This window comes from Betta splendens, chromosome 7 (assembly GCF_900634795.4).
Source record: "Betta splendens chromosome 7, fBetSpl5.4, whole genome shotgun sequence".
NCBI classification, from domain to species: Eukaryota; Metazoa; Chordata; class Actinopteri; order Anabantiformes; family Osphronemidae; genus Betta; species Betta splendens.
Genome location: NC_040887.2, coordinates 13,017,280 through 13,039,741, shown reverse-complemented (window position 1 = coordinate 13,039,741; position 22,462 = coordinate 13,017,280). Strand labels below are relative to the sequence as shown.

At 40.7% G+C, this 22,462-nt stretch overlaps 4 protein-coding genes across 4 annotated transcripts; 3 read left to right on the top strand and 1 right to left on the bottom strand.

Moving 5' to 3' along the window:
• The first annotated feature begins 1,061 nt into the window (after positions 1 to 1,061).
• LOC114859246 (coxsackievirus and adenovirus receptor homolog) lies at positions 1,062 to 3,010 on the top strand. The gene is made up of 3 exons (XM_029157241.3): positions 1,062 to 1,221; positions 1,645 to 1,992; positions 2,081 to 3,010. The coding sequence occupies exons 1-3, from the start codon at positions 1,158 to 1,160 to the stop codon at positions 2,200 to 2,202; spliced, it is 534 nt and encodes a 177-aa protein (XP_029013074.1). The 5' UTR covers positions 1,062 to 1,157; the 3' UTR covers positions 2,203 to 3,010.
• Positions 3,011 to 3,161: 151 nt separating this feature from the next.
• Positions 3,162 to 12,997, top strand: LOC114858704 (uncharacterized). The gene is made up of 8 exons (XM_055510272.1): positions 3,162 to 4,268; positions 4,555 to 4,599; positions 4,921 to 5,271; positions 5,362 to 5,403; positions 5,976 to 6,326; positions 9,208 to 9,555; positions 11,431 to 11,781; positions 11,886 to 12,997. The coding sequence occupies exons 1-8, from the start codon at positions 4,205 to 4,207 to the stop codon at positions 12,005 to 12,007; spliced, it is 1,674 nt and encodes a 557-aa protein (XP_055366247.1). The 5' UTR covers positions 3,162 to 4,204; the 3' UTR covers positions 12,008 to 12,997.
• A 654-nt stretch (positions 12,998 to 13,651) lies between these two features.
• LOC114859245 (coxsackievirus and adenovirus receptor homolog) lies at positions 13,652 to 15,020 on the top strand. Its single transcript, XM_029157240.3, has 3 exons — positions 13,652 to 13,948; positions 14,234 to 14,584; positions 14,684 to 15,020. The coding sequence occupies exons 1-3, from the start codon at positions 13,885 to 13,887 to the stop codon at positions 14,803 to 14,805; spliced, it is 537 nt and encodes a 178-aa protein (XP_029013073.1). The 5' UTR covers positions 13,652 to 13,884; the 3' UTR covers positions 14,806 to 15,020.
• A 2,129-nt stretch (positions 15,021 to 17,149) lies between these two features.
• On the bottom strand, positions 17,150 to 21,529 carry zgc:171775 (STKc_p38 domain-containing protein). Its single transcript, XM_029157389.2, has 12 exons — positions 21,303 to 21,529; positions 20,470 to 20,599; positions 20,337 to 20,395; positions 20,018 to 20,129; positions 19,201 to 19,230; positions 18,512 to 18,559; positions 18,292 to 18,406; positions 18,138 to 18,209; positions 17,902 to 17,981; positions 17,675 to 17,753; positions 17,399 to 17,572; positions 17,150 to 17,331 (listed from the first exon to the last, which is right to left on the bottom strand). Exons 1-12 carry the CDS (start codon positions 21,434 to 21,436, stop codon positions 17,270 to 17,272), a joined length of 1,095 nt encoding a protein of 364 aa, XP_029013222.1. The 5' UTR covers positions 21,437 to 21,529; the 3' UTR covers positions 17,150 to 17,269.
• Between the last annotated feature and the right edge of the window lie 933 nt (positions 21,530 to 22,462).

The following is a 22,462-nucleotide window of genomic DNA, read 5'->3' as shown; positions in this document are numbered from 1 at the left end:
TAGCTTGCTTTCACATGTCATACCGCTGTTGGATGAGGTACCGGTCCGACAGCGGTATTGTCGTATCCCTCAATCAGCGTATGAGGCAGTGAAGGCACACATTAATGAACTCCTGGAGTCACAGGTAATCAGAGAATGCAATAGCCCATATGCCTCCCTGCTGGTGTTGGTACGTACTGTAAGAAGGATGGTGGTCTCCGCTTGTGTGTGGCTTAACACCTTAAGAGCAAAACACAGAAGGATGCTTTTCCCCTCCCTCGATTGAGGAGAGATAGGACGCGTTATTAAGGGCTTGCTGGTTTTCTACTTTAGACCTAGCCAGCGGTTACCATCAGGTGCCAGTGATGGAACAAGTTCATCCTAAAATAGCATTTTGTACCCCCTTTGGGCTTTTTGAGTTCAATCGTATGCCTTTTTTGGTTGTGTAATGCCCCAAGTACATTCCAGCGATTAAAGCAGAGAATGTTTGGGGATCAACAAGGTCAGTCTGTCTTGCTATACTTGGACGACATCATTGTTTTTTCATCATCTGTTGACCAGCACCTACAGAGGCTGGAGATGGTGCTTCATCGTCTCCACACCGGGGGCTGAAGGCAAAGCTGGAAAAATGTGCTTTTTTTCCTGTTGGAAGTGGGGTACCTAGGCCATGTCACTTCAGGCCGGGGAGTTTCCACTGACCCCAAAAAGGTTGAGGCAGTGGCAAGCCTGAAGAAGTATGTTGAAGTATGTAAGTCAATTGTGATACACATCTGGCAACCTGATCCTACAGTGCAGTTCACCCTGCAGCACGACAAGAACCAACGAGAAGACACATGCTTGTGAGAACAGTAGGAGCCATTGTTTTAAACTACACCAAAACTACAATAAAGATACTGCATTAGCCACTGCATATATGTGACTTTTACAGTTTATCTGCATTAACATTAAAACGATTCATCAACACTGCCGCATTATTTTTCATGGCTTCCTCCAGCATTTCAGAAATATATATAAAATATACAGTATGTTGCAGCTGACTGTTTGGCTCCAACAGAGCACACCCCTTGGTATTCCCCCTGCCATTCTTGCTCATGCTTGCTGTTTTGCTGAGGGCAAGAGTAAGGTACAGCATACAGTAGGCACAAACCATTTGAAAAGACTGGAAGTACATGTGTTAAATGGCTGCTGTGATTCTCTGCTGGACTTTACTGACTGTTGGCCTCCTGGGGTCTGCGTCTGAAGGTGAGCAGCTCATATGTGCATCTGTAGCATGTTCAGTCAGGAGATAACGCTCGACATACTGTGGATTTGTGTTGAGTTCAAATTTTTTGCTATATCTGTCTATACTTCCATGCTTTGATTGGGCCTGTATGGAGTTCTACTCCTGTTCATCAGTGCGATTTTGTGTATTAGACAAAAAGTCAACATCAACATCATCATTGAGGCTGACATGTTACTGTAGAAGCTACAGTAAAACAACGGGGCTGGTGTAAAGACTTGAGAGAGTTAAACAAGGAAAAACCTGATGATTGTCCAATCTATTTGAACCTCACAGTACAAAAAGGATCTGCTGCCAACTTGTTGGTGCCACATACTGTAGGTGTAATACTTTATAAGCAAACCTTTGGGTGTCAATCCTAAACCTGTTTGTACCATCTCCTTCAGCACTGGAAAATGTTTCAGCTCATTCTGGGGGCAACATCGTGCTGCCGTGTCAAGCTACTGAGTCGAGCTCCCAACCCATAATTTTGGAGTGGAGCAGATCTGACCATGACAAGCTCGAGTATGTGTTCTTGTACCGAGATGGGCAGTTCGATCCAGAGAACCAGCATCCATCTTTCAAGAATCGCGTGGAGCTGAGGGACAAACAGATGAAGAATGGAGACTTGTCTCTGATTCTGATTGATGTGACAGCCGACGACATCGGGACATATGAGTGTCGTGTTGTAAGAGCAAGATCTAATCTACCCACCCCTCCCATCAACGTGATTAACCTGAAAGTCACTAATAACGGTGAGTTAGTGTTGCTTCCTGTTGATTGAAACATTGCAGTTTAGGTTTCAATGAGATCCTAATGCTGAAACCTGGTTCTGCTTTGCAGGTCAAGACCTTAGATTTAAATTTTGGCAAAGCATTATTGGAGGACAGAAAGATGGGAAAGTGCTAGAATACCTTGGACTGATGCTGTATCAGATTGTGTTCTTACTCTTTTTGTTGTTGTGAAACACTAACAGACACCACTGTGGACCAAGCTGGATTCATCCTCACAGAGCTGAGGCTCACGCTGTCCTCTGTACTGGAAATATCTTAAAATGCAATATTTTATCCATTGTGGTTTTATCTTTTGGTCTAAATATTTGTCCATGAAGTGGTACAGTATGCAGACAGAACAAAGCATCTGAAGTGATGTGACATTTGGTCTGGAGGTTGCTGTTTCCTAACATGAATGCATGAACAAGCAAATGTGATCTTCGAACAAACTATAGGGCAAAGGCCTGTCACCTGAATAATTGTACCCAAAAGATGAAGCAGACTACTGTATACAGTATGTACAGCTGTTTTTTACATGAAGACAATTTGATAATACTTATGCATTATTAACACTGGTGGTATGAACAAATGTACATTTATAATCCTGCATGTCCCATCGAACCTAACTCACGGTTATGTTGAACCTCGTTATTGGAGAATCAAGAGTCAATAGGCTCTCCAGGTGTAAAGAGGGGGAATTAATTTACTAATTACACCTAAAAAGCCACAAAAGGACTATTGTATTAGCTCTAAAGATATATATATATAAGATTAAAACCGATAACCTTACCAAGTAAAGTAATTTGTACTCATACGGAATGTCCATAGTAGTACTGATACTACATGATTCCACTTCATTATGCATTTTTAGACTTACTTAATATTAAAATACTGTTTAAAAAGCTTTGGTCTTTGGTGGCCTTGGTGGTTTATATTTATCTGGTGGTATACACACACATTAAATTACATAGCTTAACAATAAAGGATTACATAAACCTTGTGTATTTGTTCAGATACTTGAGGTACAGATAATGAGGGAGTTCATATTCCATCCATCCATTTTCTACCATTTGTTCCTATGTGGGGTCACGGGGGTGCTGGAGCCAATCCCAGCTCCCTGGATAGGTCACCAATCTATCGCAGGGCGGACAACCATTCACACACACACACACACACACACACACACACACACACACACACACACACACACTCACACCTACTGTATGGGCATTTTAGAGTAACCAATGAACCTAATGCATTTAACTAACTTTAACTTATTGAAATAAAGTACCAACACTCCTGTACTGTAAGTGGTGCTCAGGTGGCTCAGTGGGTGTACTATAGCTTTAGTCTGTTGTCAGTTTGAGTCTGGTCAATTTCACCTGAAAACGAAAGCCTGGTTGATTTCACCATAAAACAAAATTTCCCCCAAGGGAATAAATAAAGCATTTATCTTATTTTATGTAGATATTTTACATAAACTGATGAAATAGTTAACATTAATATGAAATTCCTCATTACCTGTACATCAGGTATGTAAAATTGCATTAACTTAATAAACTTAATCCTTTAGTCTTAAGTTATTTTTTTTACTTTATTCCTATTCTTAAGTAATTTAATAACATAACCCTCCTGACCAACCATCATAGATTTCAAGTAAAGGATATTTGATGTTTTTTACATATAGTATAGGTCTGAGCATATTTGCATTATGTTTATTTCAAAAAACACAATTATTTGAAATCGTATTTTTCATAGTAGTTTGAACAATAGTTCAAAATTATAAATATGTTTTATTATTGACAAGACTATTTTTTGTGTAGCTCATCAGCATTAAAGTTATTTGTACTGAATATGAGCATATCAGTAAGTGTTCGTCTGTACACCCTTCAACCAGGATCCTGGACACAGGATACAGTAACATTCAATCAATACTTCAGGAATTAAAATGAGAATTACCAACATAAACAGTTAATTCTAGGTTCATTATACTGTAAACATGTATAAAATATTAGAAATTGAATCTTTAACAAGGTGACAGACAGTTGGTTCTAAAATAACCCAACCCTTTTAATTTTCCCCTACATTCTTATTACTTGCCCGTGCTTGCCCTGCTGTGCTCATCTACTGTAACATCGGTTTTACAAAGTATTAGGAACAATGTGGAGACTGGTTGTACAGACCAACATTTGACATGGCTGCTGTGGTTCTCTGCTGGACTTTACTGACTGTTGGCTTCCTGGGGTCTGCGTCTGAAGGTGAGCAGCTCTACTGTACTGTATGTGCAGCTGTAGCATGTTTAGCCAGAAAAAAAGGCTAGTCATACTGTAGATTTGTCATTAGTCTCTAATCTGTTTAAATTCCGCGATAATTTTTCATCGGTGATTATTGTTATTGTTAGTTGTTGCTTTTGTATATTTTTGATTGGGCTTGTATGAAGTTTCACTGTTGTTCATCATTGGCATGTTGTGTATTAGACAGAAAAACAGTGGCATATTGTGTATTAGACAGAAAACAATACCACATTTTATTTTCTTTTACCAGCACCAGACCTAGAGGAATCTGGACTGGCAGCAAATGATACACAGGGTAAGAAACACTGTGGATTAAAGAAGAGGAGACAACACTGTGTGTCCAAAAAAAACAAGTGTTCAGTTATCTCTCAGTTTAGTTTTCTATTTCTAAGGAACATATGCTCTGGGCTAGTTTTACTCGTTTTCCAGCACCTTATGCTGTCATCATTCTCATACTTATGAGTAAAGAAGAAAGTACACCTCACAGTACATACAGTACAGTAAATGATACGCTGCCAATGTGTTGGTGCCACATACTGTACCATAGCTGTATTTCTTTATTAGCCAACCTTTGAGTTTACAGTAAATACTAACCTGCCTTTACCTTCTCCTTCAGTGCGAGAAAATATCATAGCTCATTCTGGGGAAAAAGTCACGCTGCAGTGTCAATCTCCTGTTGACGAGGACTTCAAAGTTCTGGAGTGGAGCAGATCTGACCATGAAGAGCTCATATATGTGTTCTTGTACCGGGATGGACAGTTCGATCCAGAGAACCAGCATCCATCTTTTGAAAATCGCGTGGAGCTGAAGGACAAACAGATGAAGAATGGAGACATGTCTCTGATTCTGAGAAATGTGACAATTAACGACACTGGGACATATGAGTGTCGTGTCAACCAGAAAGCTTCAAGAACTGTTCTAGGTACCGATCCAATCAAAGTCATCAACCTGGAAGTCAATAATAACGGTGAGTTAGTGTTGCTTTCTGTTGATGCGAGAGTGAAGCATCACAGTTCATATGTTGTACTGATGCTTCACATCTGGTTCTGCTTTGCAGGTCAAGATCTTGGACCTAAGGTTTGGCAAAATATTACTGAAGGTCAGTGAGATGGAAAAGTTCAGGAATATGTTGGACTGATGCTGTATCAGATTGTGTTCTTACTCTTTTTGATGTTGTGAAACATTGACATACAACAACCCGGTGGACTGAGCTGGATTCATCCTCACAGAGCTGATGCTCACACTGTCTTCTGTACTACTGGAAATATCTTTAGATGCAGTATTTTATCCATTATCTGGTGTGTTTTTCTGTCCTTTGGTTTAAAGATTTGATTTGATGATGATAGTGCATATGCAGTTTTTAGCACAACACAGTAAATCTGTGTTGTAAAGATAAAATGGCCACACAGAACCCGTGTCCTTGCCTTGACTGATACTTTATCAGACTTTGTTCTTAATCATCTTGTTGCTGTTGAACCCTAACAGACAACAACCCAGTCAACTGGATTCATCCACACAGAGCCTCTGTACTACTGGAAATATCTTTAGATGCAATATTTTATCCATTATCTGGTGTATTATTGGTGCCACATACTGTACCCACTTAGCTGTATTTCTTTATTAGCAAACCTTTGAGTTTCAATACTAACCTGCCTTTATTTTCTCCTTCAGTGCGAGAAAATATCACAGCTCATTCTGGGGACAAAGTCACGCTGCAGTGTCAATCTCCTGTTGACAAGGACTTCAAAGTTCTGGAGTGGAGCAGATCTGACCATGAAGAGCTCATATATGTGTTCTTGTACCGGGATGGACAGTTCGATCCAGAGAAGCAGCATCCATCTTTTAAAGATCGCGTGGAGCTGGAGGACAAACAGATGAAGAATGGAAACGTGTCTCTGATTCTGAGCAGCGTGACAATTAACGACACTGGGACGTATGAGTGTCGTATCGACCAGAGAGCTTCAGCAACTTTTATACGCACAAATCTCATCAAAGTCATCAACCTGGAAGTCACTAATAATGGTGAGTTAGTGTTGTGTTGCTTTCTGTTGGTGTAAAACCGAAACATCGCTGGTTAGATGTTGTCAGTGAGATGCTGATGCTTCACACCTGGTTCTGCTTTTCAGATCAAGTTCTTGAACCTAAGGTTTGGCAAAACATTACTGGAGGTCAGAGAGATGGAAACGTTCAGGAATATGTTGAACTGATACTTTATCAGATTTTGTTCTTAATCATCTTGTGGCTATGAAACACTAACAGACACCATTTTGGACTGAGCTGGATTCATCCTCACAGAACTGATGCTCACGCTGTCCCATGTACTTTAAATATCTTTAGATGCAATATTCTATCCATTATCTGCTGTGTATTTCTGTCTTTTAGTTTAAAGATTTGTCTATAAATTGGTACTGTATATAGATGGAACAAAGCAGATGAGGTGAAATGGCATTTGATCTGAACAAGCTACTCTAATGTGAACTTAGACCAAACTATAGGACAAGGTGATGGCAGTGCAGATGCAGCTTTCCCCACTCAGATTTAACTGCCTTTCCATCTCACAGCTGGTCAGGGGAAAATGCCTGAATTCAATTTAATTCTTTAGATTTACAACATGTGCCTTCTGATACCAGATGTTTACGTGAGGATCTAAATGCTGGAATAGTTTTTAGCGAAATGCAGCAAATCTGTGTTTAAAAGATAAAATGGCCACACAGAATGAGCCTTGTGCACATCTACATGGTGTTTCTGCTTGCACATGTTGATATCTGAAAATTGTACCGAAAGATGAAGCAGACTTTTACCTGTACAGACAATTTAATAATATGCATTTACAGTATACTGTAAGCAGGTACTGTAATATTATAATCCTGCATGTCCCACTGAACCTAACTCACGGTTATGTTGAACCTTGTTATTGGAGAATCAAGAATCTTCCGTTAACACAGAAATTGTTAACCAGTTTTACTGGGTGGCTCTCCAGGTGCATACAGTGGGGGGTAATTTACTAATTACACCTAAAGAGCCACAAAAGAAGCCAAACTATTTCATTAGCTCTAAAGTTATGTGTGATTAAAACTGATAAGCTAGTAAGTACAGTACTTTCATATGGTATGATTATAGTAGAGTAAGAGTATATATATATATATATATATATATATATATATATATATATATATATATATATATATATATATATATATATATATATATATACACACACACACACACACACACACACACACACACACACACATGTGTGGGAGTTTTATAAAGTCTTTCAGTCAGGTTAGGGTTATGCCATTAAATTCCATAGCTTAACAGGATCACATAAAGCTAATGCAATTTTACACATAAACATTGTGTTTTTGTTCACATACCTGATGTACAGGTAATGAGGAACTTCATATTAACTTCATATTAACTTTAACTATTTCATCAATTTATGGTTATGTGGAATAATTAGATAAAATAAGAGCAGCTTTTATTGATTCCCTTCTGGAAGATGCGTTCTCTGGATCTGACCTGTTCCCTCACTGGGGGTAGCAAGTAACCACATTATTCAACAACCCTGCTGACCCTAATTATTCAAAATTATACAGTTAGTACTGTATTGACTTTAATATTCAGTGGTGTTCAGGTGTCTCAGTGGGTATACCGTAGCTTTAGTCTGTAAAGCAAGATGTTGTCAGTTTGAGACTGGTTGATTTCACCAGAAAGCAAAATTTCCCCATGGGAATCAATCAAGCATTTTTTATGTATACTTAAAATGTATAAATATGTTTTATTATGGACAAGAATATTTTTTATGTGTATGTTACCTTTTACAGCCCATCAGCATTAACATGATGCAACTGAGAAGGGAGTTATTTGTACTGAACATGTGTATGAACATGTCAGCAAGCGTCTGTTCATGCTTCAACTAGGACTAGAACACAGAATACAGTAACATTCATTAACAATACTGTAGGCATAAAATTGAGAATTACCAGCATAAACATTTGATTGTAGGTTCAATATACTGTTGAACATGTATAAAATATTAGAAATTGCATCTTTAAAAGGTGACAGACAGTTGGTTCTAAAATAACCCACCCCTTTTAATTTTCCCCTGCATTCTTTACTTGCCAGTGCTTGCCCTGCTGTGCTCATTTAACATTGGTTTCACAAAGTATTAGGAACAATGTGGAGACTGGTTGTACAGACCGACATTTGACATGGCTGCTGTGGTTCTCTGCTGGACTTTACTGACTGTTGGCTTCCTGGGGTCTGCGTCTGAAGGTGAGCAGCAGCTGCAGCTGCACATACAGTAGAGCAGCAAGGAGATAACATTGGTCATACTGTAGATTTGTGATCAGTTTAAATTCTGTACTAATTTTTTATGTGTGATTATTGTTATTATTAGTTGTTGCTTTCGCATGCTTTTGATTGGGCTTGTATGAAGTTTCACTCGTGTTCATCAGTGGCATATTGTGTATTAGACAGAAAGGCAACATTTCATCACTGAGGATGACACGTTACTGTAGAATCGGGGCAAAAAGAAGAGTTTGTAAAGACTTGAGAGAGTTTGAAGAGAGAAAACGTGATAACTGGACAACAAAGTCAGAACATGGTTAAGATTTGATATCTTGTGGACAGTGGTGTCCTGTTTTACCGGCACCAGACCCAGAGGAATCTGGACTGACAGCAAATGAAACACAGGCTAAAAAACACTGTGGAAAGAAGAAAAAGAAGAGGAGACAACACTGAGTGTCTTGACAAAGCGAGTGTTCAGTTATGTTTCGGGTTTTGTTATGTTTCTAAGGAGCACGAGCTCTGGGTAGTTTTCTCAGATAGGTGTACTGTATTCCTTTATTAGCAAACCTTTGGGTGTCAATACTAAACCTGTCTTTACCTTCTCCTTCAGTTGTGCAAAATGTCTCAGCTTATTCTGGGGATAACGTCATGCTGCCGTGTCAACATAAATTCAACGAGTCCATGGTTCTGGAGTGGAGCAGATCTGACCATGAAAAGCCTGTATATGTGTTCTTGTACCGGGATGAAAACTTCACTTCAGACTGCCAGCATCCATCTTTTAAAGATCGTGTGAAGCTAAAGGACAAACAGATGAAGGATGGAGACCTGTCTCTCATTCTAAATAATGTGACAACTAATGACACTGGGACATATGAGTGTCGTGTTGACCACAAAGTTTCAAGATCTTATCTACGCACTGATCCCATCAAAGTCATCAACCTGGAAGTCACTAATATCGGTGAGTTGGTGTTGTGTTGCTTTCTGTTGATGTGAAAGTGAAACATCACAGTTCAGAAGTTGTTAGTGAGATGCTGACGCTTCAAACTGCTTTGCAGGTCAACTCTTTTTGTTGTTGTGAAATACTAACAGAAAATACACTGGTGGACTGAGCTGGATTCCTCTCCACAGGGCTGATGCTCAGCTGTCTCCTGTGATTTGTCTATAAATGGATGTCTATGGATTTAGATGAGACAAAGATTGAAGTGTATGGAGTTTCACTCCTGTTTATCAGTGGGATATTGTGTATTAGACAGAAAGGCAACATTTCATCACTGAGGATGACACATTACTGTAGAATCGGGGTAAAAAGAGGAGTTTGTAAGGACCTGAAGGAGTTCGAAGACGTAAAACATTTGATGACTACAACAAAGTCAAAGTGGACAGTGGTATCCCGTTTTACCGGCACCAGACCCAGAGGAATCTGGACTGACAGCAAATGATACACAGGCTAACAGGACCTCATGCTGTTCACACAGCACTCATTTAATGATCAGTTCAATGCATTTAGCACATCATTCTTTGCTTATGAGGAAAAAAAGAAAGTACAGTATAGGGGCATGTTATTTACATTAGTGCTAAACATAAGCTAGTTTCAGCACACCACACCTGCTGTAAGCAGGATCTATTAAAGGTGGAAGAAACGGTGGGTCATGGGCAGCTAGTTGGTGTATTTGCGACAACACCAAGTGTTTACTTATATGTTCAATCTCCTCAGACAGGGGAGGAAAAGTGCAAAAAACAGAAAGCATCAATCTTTCTGTGGTAGCTCTGCAAGCCAAGCGCAAGACCACCACATTTATTTTTAGGACAATAATTGCAACCCTGCCTCTCACCTGTAGACGCTGGGATAGGCTCCAGTACTCCCGTGACCCTGCATGGGACTAAGCGGTAGAGGATGGATGGACAATAAATTGCATTGCTGTCCACTGAGGGTCAGTTACACATGTACTCTTCTCCCTCATGGTGGAGCTCTGACAAAACAACACCGAACACATTATAAACACACATGAACACTTCACTAATTCAATTCCAACAAACACTAATTAACTTCTGTCTTCAACTTTAACGTTAACAGGAAACATAATTTTTCCCATGAGCCTCAGTCTCCGGCTTTCATGTGCCTAATATTAAGTTTAACACCTGATCAGTAAGAATCCTATAAAAATAAATCGTTTTGTCTTACACCTAATACATATTACAATTTTACTTGGATAAAAATACAAATAATGTGCTGATTTGAAATGGGTTTATCTATTAGATAGATTCATTCACTGAGGGTTGCCAGATTTACTTTCATCACCCAAGTTAAATTTACTTGACTTTGGAACATTTTTAAAACATGAACTATTACTTGTTACTTGCATGCAAACTTTACTTGGACAAATGATGATACTAAATTTCAATGTATCATATTAAATTTTATGCATTTTTTTAAAGTAAATATTACAACATAACAGTTTTTGTAAAATGTACACAGCTTAACAGTATAACATTTACAGGTGGAAGGAACGGTGGGTCATAGTCAGCTAAAGCTCATGCACCGTGCACCAAGGTTTTTACAGTTTCATGCTACAAAACTGCAAACAAGTCAGGCTGTCTCCACTGTTCCCTAAGACGGACAACAGTTAGTTTGAGGTGTTGACCAGCATCTGTGGGAGGAGCTGGACAGTCAACAAGTCAAATCTATGAAAGCCCCACTTTGCACCTCACAGGACATACAGTAAATGATATGCTCCCAATGTGTTGGTGCCACATACTGTACCCACATAGCTGTATTTCTTTATTAGAAAACCTTTGAGTTTCAATACTAACCTGCCTTTACCTTCTCCTTCAGAGCGAAAAAATATCACAGCTCATTCTGGGGAAAACGTCAGACTGCAGTGTCAATCTCCTGTTGACAAGGACGTCAAAGTTCTGGAGTGGAGCAGATCTGACCATGAGGAGCTCATATATGTGTTCTTATACCAGGATGGAAAGTTCGAACCAGAGAAGCAGCATCCATCTTTTAAAGATCGCGTGGAGCTGGAGGACAAACAGATGAAGAATGGAAACGTGTCTCTGATTCTGAGTAGCGTGACAATTAACGACACTGGGACGTATGAGTGTCGTATCGACCAGAGAGCTTCAGCAACTTTTCTACGCACAAATCTCATCAAAGTCATCAACCTGGAGGTCACTAATAATGGTGAGTTAGTGTTGTGTTGCATTCTGTTGGTGTAAAAGTGAAACATCGCTGGTTAGATGTTGTCAGTGAGATGCTGATGCTTCACACCTGGTTCTGCTTTGCAGGTCAAGTTCTTGGACCTGAGTTTTGGCAAAACATTATTGGAGGACAGAGAGATGGAAAAGTGCAAGAATATGTTGGACTGATGCTGTATCAGATTGTGTTCTTACTCTTTTTGTTGTTGTGAAACACTAACAGACAACAACCCGGTGGACTGAGCTGGATTCATCCCAAGGACTGATGCTCACATTGTCCTCTGTACTACTGGAAATATCTTTAGATGCAGTATTTTATCCATTATCTGGTGTGTTTTTCTGTCCTTTGGTTTAAAGATTTGATTTGATGACGATAGTGCAGGTGCAGTTTTTAGCACAACACAGTAAATCTGTGTTGTAAAGATAAAATGGCCACACAGAACCCATGTCCTTGCTGAGCCGTGTGCACATCTACATGGTGTTTCTGCTTGCACATGTTGACATCTGAAAACTGTACCCAAAGATGAAGCAGACTTTTACCTGTACAGATGTTTTTCACATCCAGACATACAGATGTACAGATTGATATGATATGCATTACTACTGTAGCACAGGTAATAATCTAATCCTGCATGTCCCACTGAACCTACTGTAACTCACGTTTATGTTGAACCTCGTCTTTCAGTCAGGTTAGGGTTATGCCATTAAATTCCATAGCTTAACATTAAAGGATCTCATAAAGCTAATGCAATTTTACACATAAACATTGTAAATACCTGATTGGTACCACAATTCCACTTCATTATGTATTTTACCCACCAGTTGTCACCAAAGGAACTAATTGATTTTAACCCCTACTAATTGTTTCTCAGAGTCCCGCATAGTTTGTCAGGTATGATTCTCTAGGTCACATCATCAGAAGTGTTCTTACCTTGGTTTTGTCTGTTATTTTCCGTGTTTAATACTAATCGGTAGTTCTTGCTGTATGCAGAAATTTTGAGTTTCGAGTTTCCCAAATTATTAGTCCCTGCTTTGTGCAGCGTGTTGTGTTAGATGACCTTGTTTATCGTTCCCTGTTTTAACTTTGTTGTAAATGATTTTGAGCAACGGCAGGCAACTCTGTCGTGTCTGTGAAACTGGGGTGTGTGTTTGGATTTGTCACATTTTTAGATTCATTCAGTATTAAACTCTAAAAAGCTTTGGTCCCTGTATGTGATTGAGAATCAATCAATCAGTCCTATGTGGTTGTGTTACGTATAGCACTCCTGTCGCACATAGCAAATGAAGTGTTAACATGTATGTGATCACCACTTACAGATAGGTAAATTCTAAACAAAACCTTACTGCATTTATGGGACAACAACACAAATCACATTATAAGAATAGTGATAAACATCTGCCAAACAGGTCCTCAGCTGCAGCTCAACAACAACCAACAAGAAGACACACTTAGTAGACAGTTCAGTATGAGACATTGTCCTAAAATACACTAAAAATACCGTACTAGCTCATATGCCCTGGATACAGGATACAGTAATATGCATTAATATACATCAACAATGACTTTAGGCTTAAAATGAAAATTACCAGCGTAAAGCACTTGATTGTACACTGTAGCTGCTGAATGTATAACATAAGATATTAGATATTGCAGCTTTAAAAAGGTGACAGACAGTTGGTTTCAACGTTTTAATTTCCCCCTTCATTCCTTCTTCTTGCCTGAGCTTGCCCTGTTGTGTTCAGTGATTTCCAGTTTTTCAAACAATCTGACTACTGGTTGTACAGGCCAACATTTGACATGGCTGTTGTGGTGCTCTGCTGATGAAGCCTTAGCCAGATTTCTTCACGGCTCTCTCCAGCATTTCATTAAAATGAGAATTACCTGCCTGAACACTTAATTCTAGTTTCACTATAGCTGCTGCATGTCTCATTGCATGTGTATAAAATATAGGTTGCAGCTGACTGTTTGACTCCAAAACCCACCCCTCCACACCCTTTGGTATTCCCCACGATCTTCCTGGTCGTGCTTGCTGTTTTAAGGTAAAGGAAGCACAGAGTATTTGAAACGATTGGATGTGCATGTGTTGAAATGGCTGCTGTGGTGCTCTGCTGGATTTCACTGACTTTTGGCTTCCTGGGGTCTGCATCTGGAGGTGAGCAGCTCTATGTGCAGATGTAGCATGTTCAGTCAGAAGATAGTAGAAAGTCTTTATCTGTGATAATTGTTATTGTTTGTTGTCATTCATATACACAGCCGTTCAAAGGGGGTCACTTAGAAAAGTCTTTATTTTACTTCTGAAAGAGAAGTAGATACTGTACCACAACTTCAGCGGTCTAGTGGAGTCCAAGGCTGCAGAGAATAGTTTGCAGCTTGTCAGAATATTATGTCTGGCAGGTGTATTTCTCTTTCCTAAACCTGCCTTTGCCGTCTCCTTTAGTGTCTGAACATGTCTCAACTCATTCTGGGGACAACGTCGTGCTGCCGTGTCGCGCTCCCAAAGATGCAAAACTCATGGTTCTGGAGTGGAACAAATCTGACCACGATAAACTTGAGTATGTCTTCTTGTACCGGGAGGGGCAGTTCGATCCAGAGAACCAGCATCCATCCTTTAAGAACCGCGTGGAGCTGAGGGACAAACAGATGAAGAATGGAGACATGTCTCTGATTCTGATTAATGTGACAAGCAAAGACATGGGGACATATGAGTGTCGTGTCGTACAGAGAGGTTTGAGATCTAATCTGCCCACTGATCCCATCAATGTCATCAACCTAGAAGTCACTAATATTGGTGAGTCAGTGTTGTTTCCTGTTGGTGTGAGAGTAAAACAGTTTTGTGATCATGTTGTTAATGACATCCTGATGCATAACAAATGGTTTTACTTTGCAGGTCAGGACTTTGGACCTGAGGTTCAGAAAACCATTACAGGAGGACAGCGAGATGAAAAAGTGCAAGAACACGCTGGGCTGATGCTGTGTCAGTTTGTGTTCTTACTCAACTTGCTGTTGTGAAACACAACAGACAACAACCCAGTGGACTGAGCTGGGTTCATCCTCACTCACTTCATGCCTATGCTGTTGTACCTGTACCAGCTTTACCGTATATACAATAATCCATTACCTTGCGTTTGCTTTTGATGGCTGTTGATGGGAACCATAACACAGAATAGCACTGTACTGTTTGAGTTTCTTTGAATCATTAATAAATGTTTGGTTTAGTACTGTAATTGTTTGTATTTGAATTCAAAATTACTGACTATATAAATATATATCTGTATATATCTAAACCAAACACTGGGAGGTGCCAGCATATCACAGCTTCCTACTTGGCCGATTATCAGGATCGCAGGTCAAGACCTCCATGTTTATAAGAAAGAAACCTGAATCCTGAAACACAGAGGCGAGAACATCCTCACTACCACTGAAGTCAAGAAAAAGGAAGACAGGCATCTGATGAGCCTTTAACAGGGCAGCATCACAGTAAGAAGAGCAACATAGTTTACGCAGTCCAGTGCAGTGAAGAGTGTTCAGAGCTGTACAATGGTGAAACCAAACCACTTCACAGAAGGATATCCCAGCACAGATGAAAAACAACAACCCAGTTTCAGCAATCTACCGCCATCTGAATGTAGTTTCTCTACATACAGTAAGGATCCTATTGTGGGGAAACCCTCGGAAGGTTTGTCGAACAGTTTGGCCATCAGCCAACTTTCTTCAGATTAAAGAAGCCACCTATATTGGTGGTGAAATGTTTCCAAGGAAAACAAGAAATCCAGTTGACATGACTCAACCTTCAAATAACTTCACCTGGATGACTACAGGAAGAATCCCCCCTGACATAAGAAAGAAAGCATTCAATCCACCAGGTCAAAACAAATCACATCAAAAGACTTCTGACACTTGATTGATGATTCACGAAAAAGTCGTTATACTGTAGGTGTGAATATTTGGCTCGCTGTCTGGGCGGTGATATTAGGGATATCTTAGATATATCCCGGTCAAAAAAATTAGTTAAAAGCTCTATTGAAAGCTATACTAAGGCAACCTTGTCATAGTATTTTTTTTTATAATTAAAACTGTGTTTTTTACGGGTTCACAGTTCTTTTGCGTCTATTTCTTGACAAAGACACGCAAACCTTCGTATTAACCCCAAAAGATCCCTATAATAAACATATGCTTCCCTCTAGTGTTGGTGTGAGTGGTGGAGACGTAGCTTTCTCCACTAAGTTAATTAAAAAATTGACAGGTTGTACTGGAATTTGCTGTAAATAGTAAGCTATTTTAGTGGTTTCGTTAACTCCACAGCAGTCTATTGTTATTGGCTGCAAGATTAAAATTATATAAAGCCATAGAGTACATTAATACATTGACAGTTTGTGTATTCATACAGTAGTGATCAAATCACCTTCTAAAAAAATACCCATAATTGATTGGGAGTTTGACCGTTTGTTTGTTGCGTGATCTAAAGCCTCCTAACACGCACCTTTCACCTGAGGTTTTGTGAGAAAAGCATATGAATTTCCTCCTTGCTGCCATTTACTTCCACAAGTGGAGACTGGTTGTTGGACAGGCGTTAGGCAGTTGGTTGGAATATTATGTTTTTTTGGCAAACCCTTGAGTGTCAACCCTAAACCTGCCTTTAACATCTCCTTCAGCTCATTCTGGGGACAACGTCGTGCTGCCGTGTCGCGCTCCAAAAGATGCCAAACTCATGGTTCTGGAGTGGAACAAATCTGCCTACGATAAGCTTGAGTATGTGTTCTTGTACCGGGAGGGGCAGTTCGATCCAGAAAACCAGCATCCATCCTTTAAGAATCGAGTGGAGCTGAGGGACAAACAGATGAAGATTGTGGACATGTCTCTGATTCTGATTACTAACCACTCCGGAACATACAGTACTTTATATATGTTTCATTGTGCAGAGAGGAAGATCTAATCTGCCCATCAACGTCATCAACCTGGAAGTCACGGTGAGTTTGTGTTGTGTGTGGCTGTTGACGTTAAAGTGAAACATCACAGTTCAGATGTTGTCAATGACATCCTGATGCATAACAGATGTTATGACAAGTGCAGGAACACGTTGGACTGATGCTGTGTCAGTTTGTGTTTTTACTCATCTTGTTGTTGTGAAACACTAACAGACAACAACCCAGTGGACTGAGTGAGGTTTATCCCCTCACACATGTACTACTGGAAATATCTTAAAAAAATCTGTTATCTGGTGTTTTATTGTAAAATATAAATTAATTAAACAAATTTAAATAAACTAATCTGAACAAATTATAAGACATGAAACATTTATGAGGGCATTTTTTGACTGATGAAGAATTAATGATATTTATCAATAAAACAAAAATAATTTGATATTTTTTATTTAGTTTTATAATATTTCTTTGTGCTTGACAAAACTATTGACCTTTGATGTTTGTGCATGTATCAAATCAAACACTGGGAGGTGCCAACACACCGCAGCTTCCTATACGGCTGTTTTACTGGGATCATCGGGGTCGAAGGTCATGATCTCCATGTGGATAAGACCTGAGTGGATAAGAAGGTCATATCAGAAGAATCAACCCTGGCACTTGATTACCTTCAAGCAACTTACTCTTCCACTCTCCAACATCAAGCTCCAGATTCTCGAAAGAGTCGTCGTAGGTTTGAGCGTCTGGCTCACTGTCTGGGTCGTGATATTCGGCCAGGAAGGGGTGGGACAGTCCCTGCTTGGCCGTCATACGCTTTTCTGGGTCCAGTAGTAACATCCCCTCCAGCAGATCCACAGCTGGAAGCATCAAGACCCAGAAACACTGGACAGTCAGTTCTACCTCTGACAAGTCAGGTCAGAAATACTTAAATACATGTGTAAGCTCTATATTTAGGCCACCTTTTCTATCCATGGATGGAAACACTTCCTTGAAGTTCTTCTTCCTTTGTGGGGGAAGACTTTGAACATACGACTGTGCCTAGACAGCAGGCAATAAAACGTATTAGACGTACAAAGGCCAAATTATTGCTTTTTCTATAGGAAACGTCACCTGTGCTTGAGTTTACTTTTTATTTACTGTAGGGGGAGCTAGGACAACTGGACGTGTTTGAAAAGACACGACTCACATCTTTACTCTGCATCTTCTGAACCAGAGAGGAGCTCGGCGTTCCGGTCACGTTGAGGATCTTCTTTAGCTGATCAATACCTGAAAAAGGCCGGTTAGGGAAGCATCACAGTTACACAACGCGATTACAAAGGACGCCAATCTTTACATCAAACTATTAAGCTGTGGCAGCACATTGTGGTCTATTGGCTGTATTTAAAAAGTGTGAGTTTCTGGCCACTGCATGTGTGAGGATATTGTCATGTCCTGGGAACGTCACATGGCCTGTTATCATCTCCGCCAGGATGCAGGCGGCCGACCAGACGTCCACTGTGACGGGGATGAGAAGGACTTTAATAAGCAAACAAAGGGCTCTGCTGTTGCACAAGCTACTGTGGGAGTCTGTCATTACCTGTCTGACTGTAGTGCATCCAGTTGAATATGATCTCTGGAGCTCTGTACCAGCGCGTCACGACATAGCCAGTCATTTCACTCTCTGTTTGTCTTGCCAGGCCAAAGTCCAAGATCTGAGAGTAGCAATAGGTTGATTCATTATAATATTGATAATAATAATAATGATAATGAAGGGTTATGTGTTGCTGAAAAATTATGTTTAATAAATATGTTTGTACCTTTAATTCACAGTTCTCATTCACAGCAAGGTTACCAGGCTTTAGATCCTGAAATGAAGAGGACAGTGAATATATAAATTGTATAATAAATCGTAGTAAATTAGGCATTACATTATTTGTGACAGTTCATCCTCCAGCCTGACGGTGGCAGTCACTTCCTGTGGCTTAATTCTTGTTATTAACTACCTGTTCTGCCACAGCCTTTATTTAACACCTTCTCATTGTTGACTCTATCCGTCTGTCCTAAAGTTTGTCATGTCACTCTGTCCTGTGCTGCTGTTACGTGGTTGGTCCATTCATTTGTTTTGGTCAGTTAGTCTCTGTTTTCTGTGTGTACTGTATTTGCTGGTGCTTTAGCATTGACAAAGTGTCTGCGGTTTTCTTGCATCAGAAGTGACTTTCTGTTTATCCAGGTTCTCCTCCTGTTTTTTTCTGTATGTATTGTTTATGATTAAATGAAGTCTGTCAGTGTTGTGGTTTCTTGTTCCTGTCTGTCGGTCGGGCCTTGGTCTCGGAGCCTAATCACAGTATTTTAGTGTAATCTCTCCCTAGTGTGGGGATTATGCTTGGTCTGTCGGCCTTAGCAGCTGTCTAGTGTCTAGTGTTTTAACAGAAGTTGTTTTTCATGCTGAGTTAACCTACTGTACAGTAAGTGGCTGCTTCACATGTAAAGATGTTTAGGTACTAACCCGGTGAATGATCCCTGCTGAATGAATATACTGTAAAAAAGGAGAACACACAATGAACCTCACATACAACCACAATAAAACAGTGTCTATGCACCCTAAGGTTTGCTTCGTAGAGCAGGTGAACCCATGCGTTGAGTCATTTTCAGGCCTAAGAGGAGAGCAGGAGAACCATCGCTAGATAAAGACACTCAGAGTCGCTTGTATGAGAATGTTTGACCACTTTTCCTTTGGAAAACGTGCTCTTGGTTTCATTTCCATAGAGCACTTTTAGTTACTAATTGACAAACTGTGAGCTGGAAGGCAGGAATGGGTGAGGCAGGCACCTGACACCAGAAAGCCTCTCCATCGCCCCTTAAGACTGACCTATCTGCTGCTCAGGCTCAGAATGCCTGTGGGAGGTGGTGGAGAATCCAGATGTCAGGTGTCTGCAACAGGATGCTTCTCTCAATGAAACAGACAAGTACTTGGAATCATTTTGCCAGTCTTGGACCTTGACACACTACACACACTGTCTTTAATCACTTACTGTGTACAGTATACAAAGATCTGCTTCAGCTAAAATCTCGATCTAGGTTCTCTGGATGCATAAAATTCAGCTACAGTAAGGCTTGGAACAATTTCAGGAGTTTCTCGAGCCTCTAATATACCTTTTCAACAGATTTCATGTTTTGTGATATCAAAGCGTTTTCTAGTTCTGCTGTATATATAACGCAGTGGTCTCAGATGCATTTTGGAGTTTACAGTATATGCTATTATACCAAGGGCCATTTACCCGTCTGCAATATGACAGCTGAGGAAACAGACCATGCAGACGTACCTTGAGGCCTCTTAGAAGCTGGTAGAACAGGTATGTGATGATGCGGTCGGTCAATCTCCTCTTCTTCATGATGTGACCCAGGTCCTGGGCGACGAAGGGCATTACCATGTAACTACAGTGTGAAGAGAGGGAGACAAGGTGATCCGGTCGGCACTGGGCGAATATAGACGAGGCTGCACAAACTAACCAAAACAAACAGGAACACGTTTGCTCTCGCACAATCCCGGCTTGAACATTTCATACGCGCACATATGCCCTCAGGGTCTCAACAAGCTGTGACAAGTAACGGAGGAATGTGGCTCCTGACTCCCCGACTCACAAGGTCTGGAATTTGTCCAGCGTGGAGTCGGGTGTGAAGACGTCAAGGAGGCAAATCACCTTCAAGGAAGAACACAACAGAGTTTTAAGGTGAAGACAAAACCACATCAGCGTTTGTCGTCCACTCGTCTTACGTTTTCGTGCTGAATGTAACGGAGCAGCCGGAGTTCCCTGTAGGCCCGTTTAGCGTGGATGAGCGACTGGAAAGGCCGATACAGCTTCTTAATGGCCACCTTCTCCTTAGTGTTCTGATCAATGGCAGAGCTGAAAGGAAATAAGACACTGGAGTCATATTCATTCTGTTCCCATTAATAGTTTTGCCTTTTCCTACAGTAATACTCTTTTGACATGTTTAATTTTTTAAGATGGACTATTTGTAATGTCTTGTAACTTGGGTAACTTTTAGAGTCGAATATTTCTGCACTTCTGTCCCGATGTCCCGTTTGACCAGTAATATTAGTGCTGAGCTCTTAAGCCCAGCTGAGCTGCTCTGTGTTGGAAGTGAGGGAGATTCCTGTCGTATGAAGACTTGCACCGACTCGCCGACTTGCCCCAGGAGCACAATAGTGCTCCTGTAAGCAGATGCTGGAATTACCCAGGCCTCTGGGAGCAAACCCCTGGAGTGGAATGTGGACTTATAGTCTGTAGGAAATCATCTGTGATAGTGGACAAAGTCAGGAACGTTTGACCATTAACTAAGACATTACACCTTATCACAAGCCGATACATGTGATCATGTTTACCACACATTTGCATGTTGGGAGATATTGATTTCAGCGCGTCATGATTCCCATCATGATATATATATATATATTTTTTACCACTGGATTGTTACAAAAGGCAGCATAATGATTTCTTTTTCTTCTTCTCCAGATTTTTTGTCATCTGTTGAGACGGTGCAACCGCTCAACTACCTACTGTAGTACCTGCCGACAACGCGTACGCCCAGCCCTGTGCGTAAACTCACCAAACTGTCCCGTACGCGCCGGAGCCGATTGACTGCAGAGTCGTGTACCGATCCGGGACGTCCCACGTCGTTTTCTGGATCTCCAGTCTGTGAAAGCCCGGTCTGACGGGGGAATCCTTCAGTGGAGACTCCATGCCTGACGTTTCGCTCCGATGTCCAGCCGGGGTCGGACCGACAGGTGAGCGGGATCCGGCAGTGGAGGTGAGACCGTGAAGGAAACGCCCCCGCGTCTCCACAGCCTGCCCCTCGTCACATGAGGATCTACACCGTCTTACGCCACAGCTGCCAGCATCGCTCCGTAAACACGGTCACGCACGTGCTGGGTTTAATAACAACAACGACAGCGTCTTTCCATTTAAGACGCCAATGAGAAGAATAGGACGGTTTACTGTCAGGAAACGGGTTCACTATGGACCTTGATAATGCCGATGTAATGTGATAATGCGATTCAGAGCAGAGTCGTGTTTTACAGCTGAATTCTCTGAAATCATAACGTAGATGTGAAGCAAACATCTGAAGTGCGTCATCTGTTTGAAATAACCAATTGCCATATCATTTTAAGCTTTCAGCTTTAAATGTAAAGGTATTCAACCTTTAGACCTGCTAACAATGTTCGTAATCTCACGTTGAGATGGCCATCATTTGCTGTTTCAGGGCTGTGAGGACAAACCTTAGTCAAACAGTGCTTCCAGCATTTTTGTTTACTTTGTCTAGTTTATCATAAAAAATACCGATAACAAAAGGCAGTCAAACACGGGGAGGTGCTTCACGGTCAAAGATCTCAAGAATTCGCCTGACACTCCTCGTCTCGGCGCCTTTGAAGGTCTAGACTTGGTCTTTTTTGAGTTTGTTGTAAAATGTGCAAATTACTTAAATGTTTAAGGAGATCATAGTTAAGCGGTGTCACAACACTGTTGTGCTTTTTTATGAGACTATTAAAAAGCTGATAACAGATTAAACACTTCTATTCTATTTCAGTGTCATAAAACGCAGACATCATAAATCCTGGCACAAAAGTGTGAATTGCCATAGTACACACTTATTGTGTGACCAACCTCTCTGGAACTGACCAGCAGAGGGCAGACGCGCGTCATCGCTAACCCTGGTCAAAGAGGGGAGTCCTGTCTAGTCATTGTTCCTTTGTATCCTGGAGGCTGAGC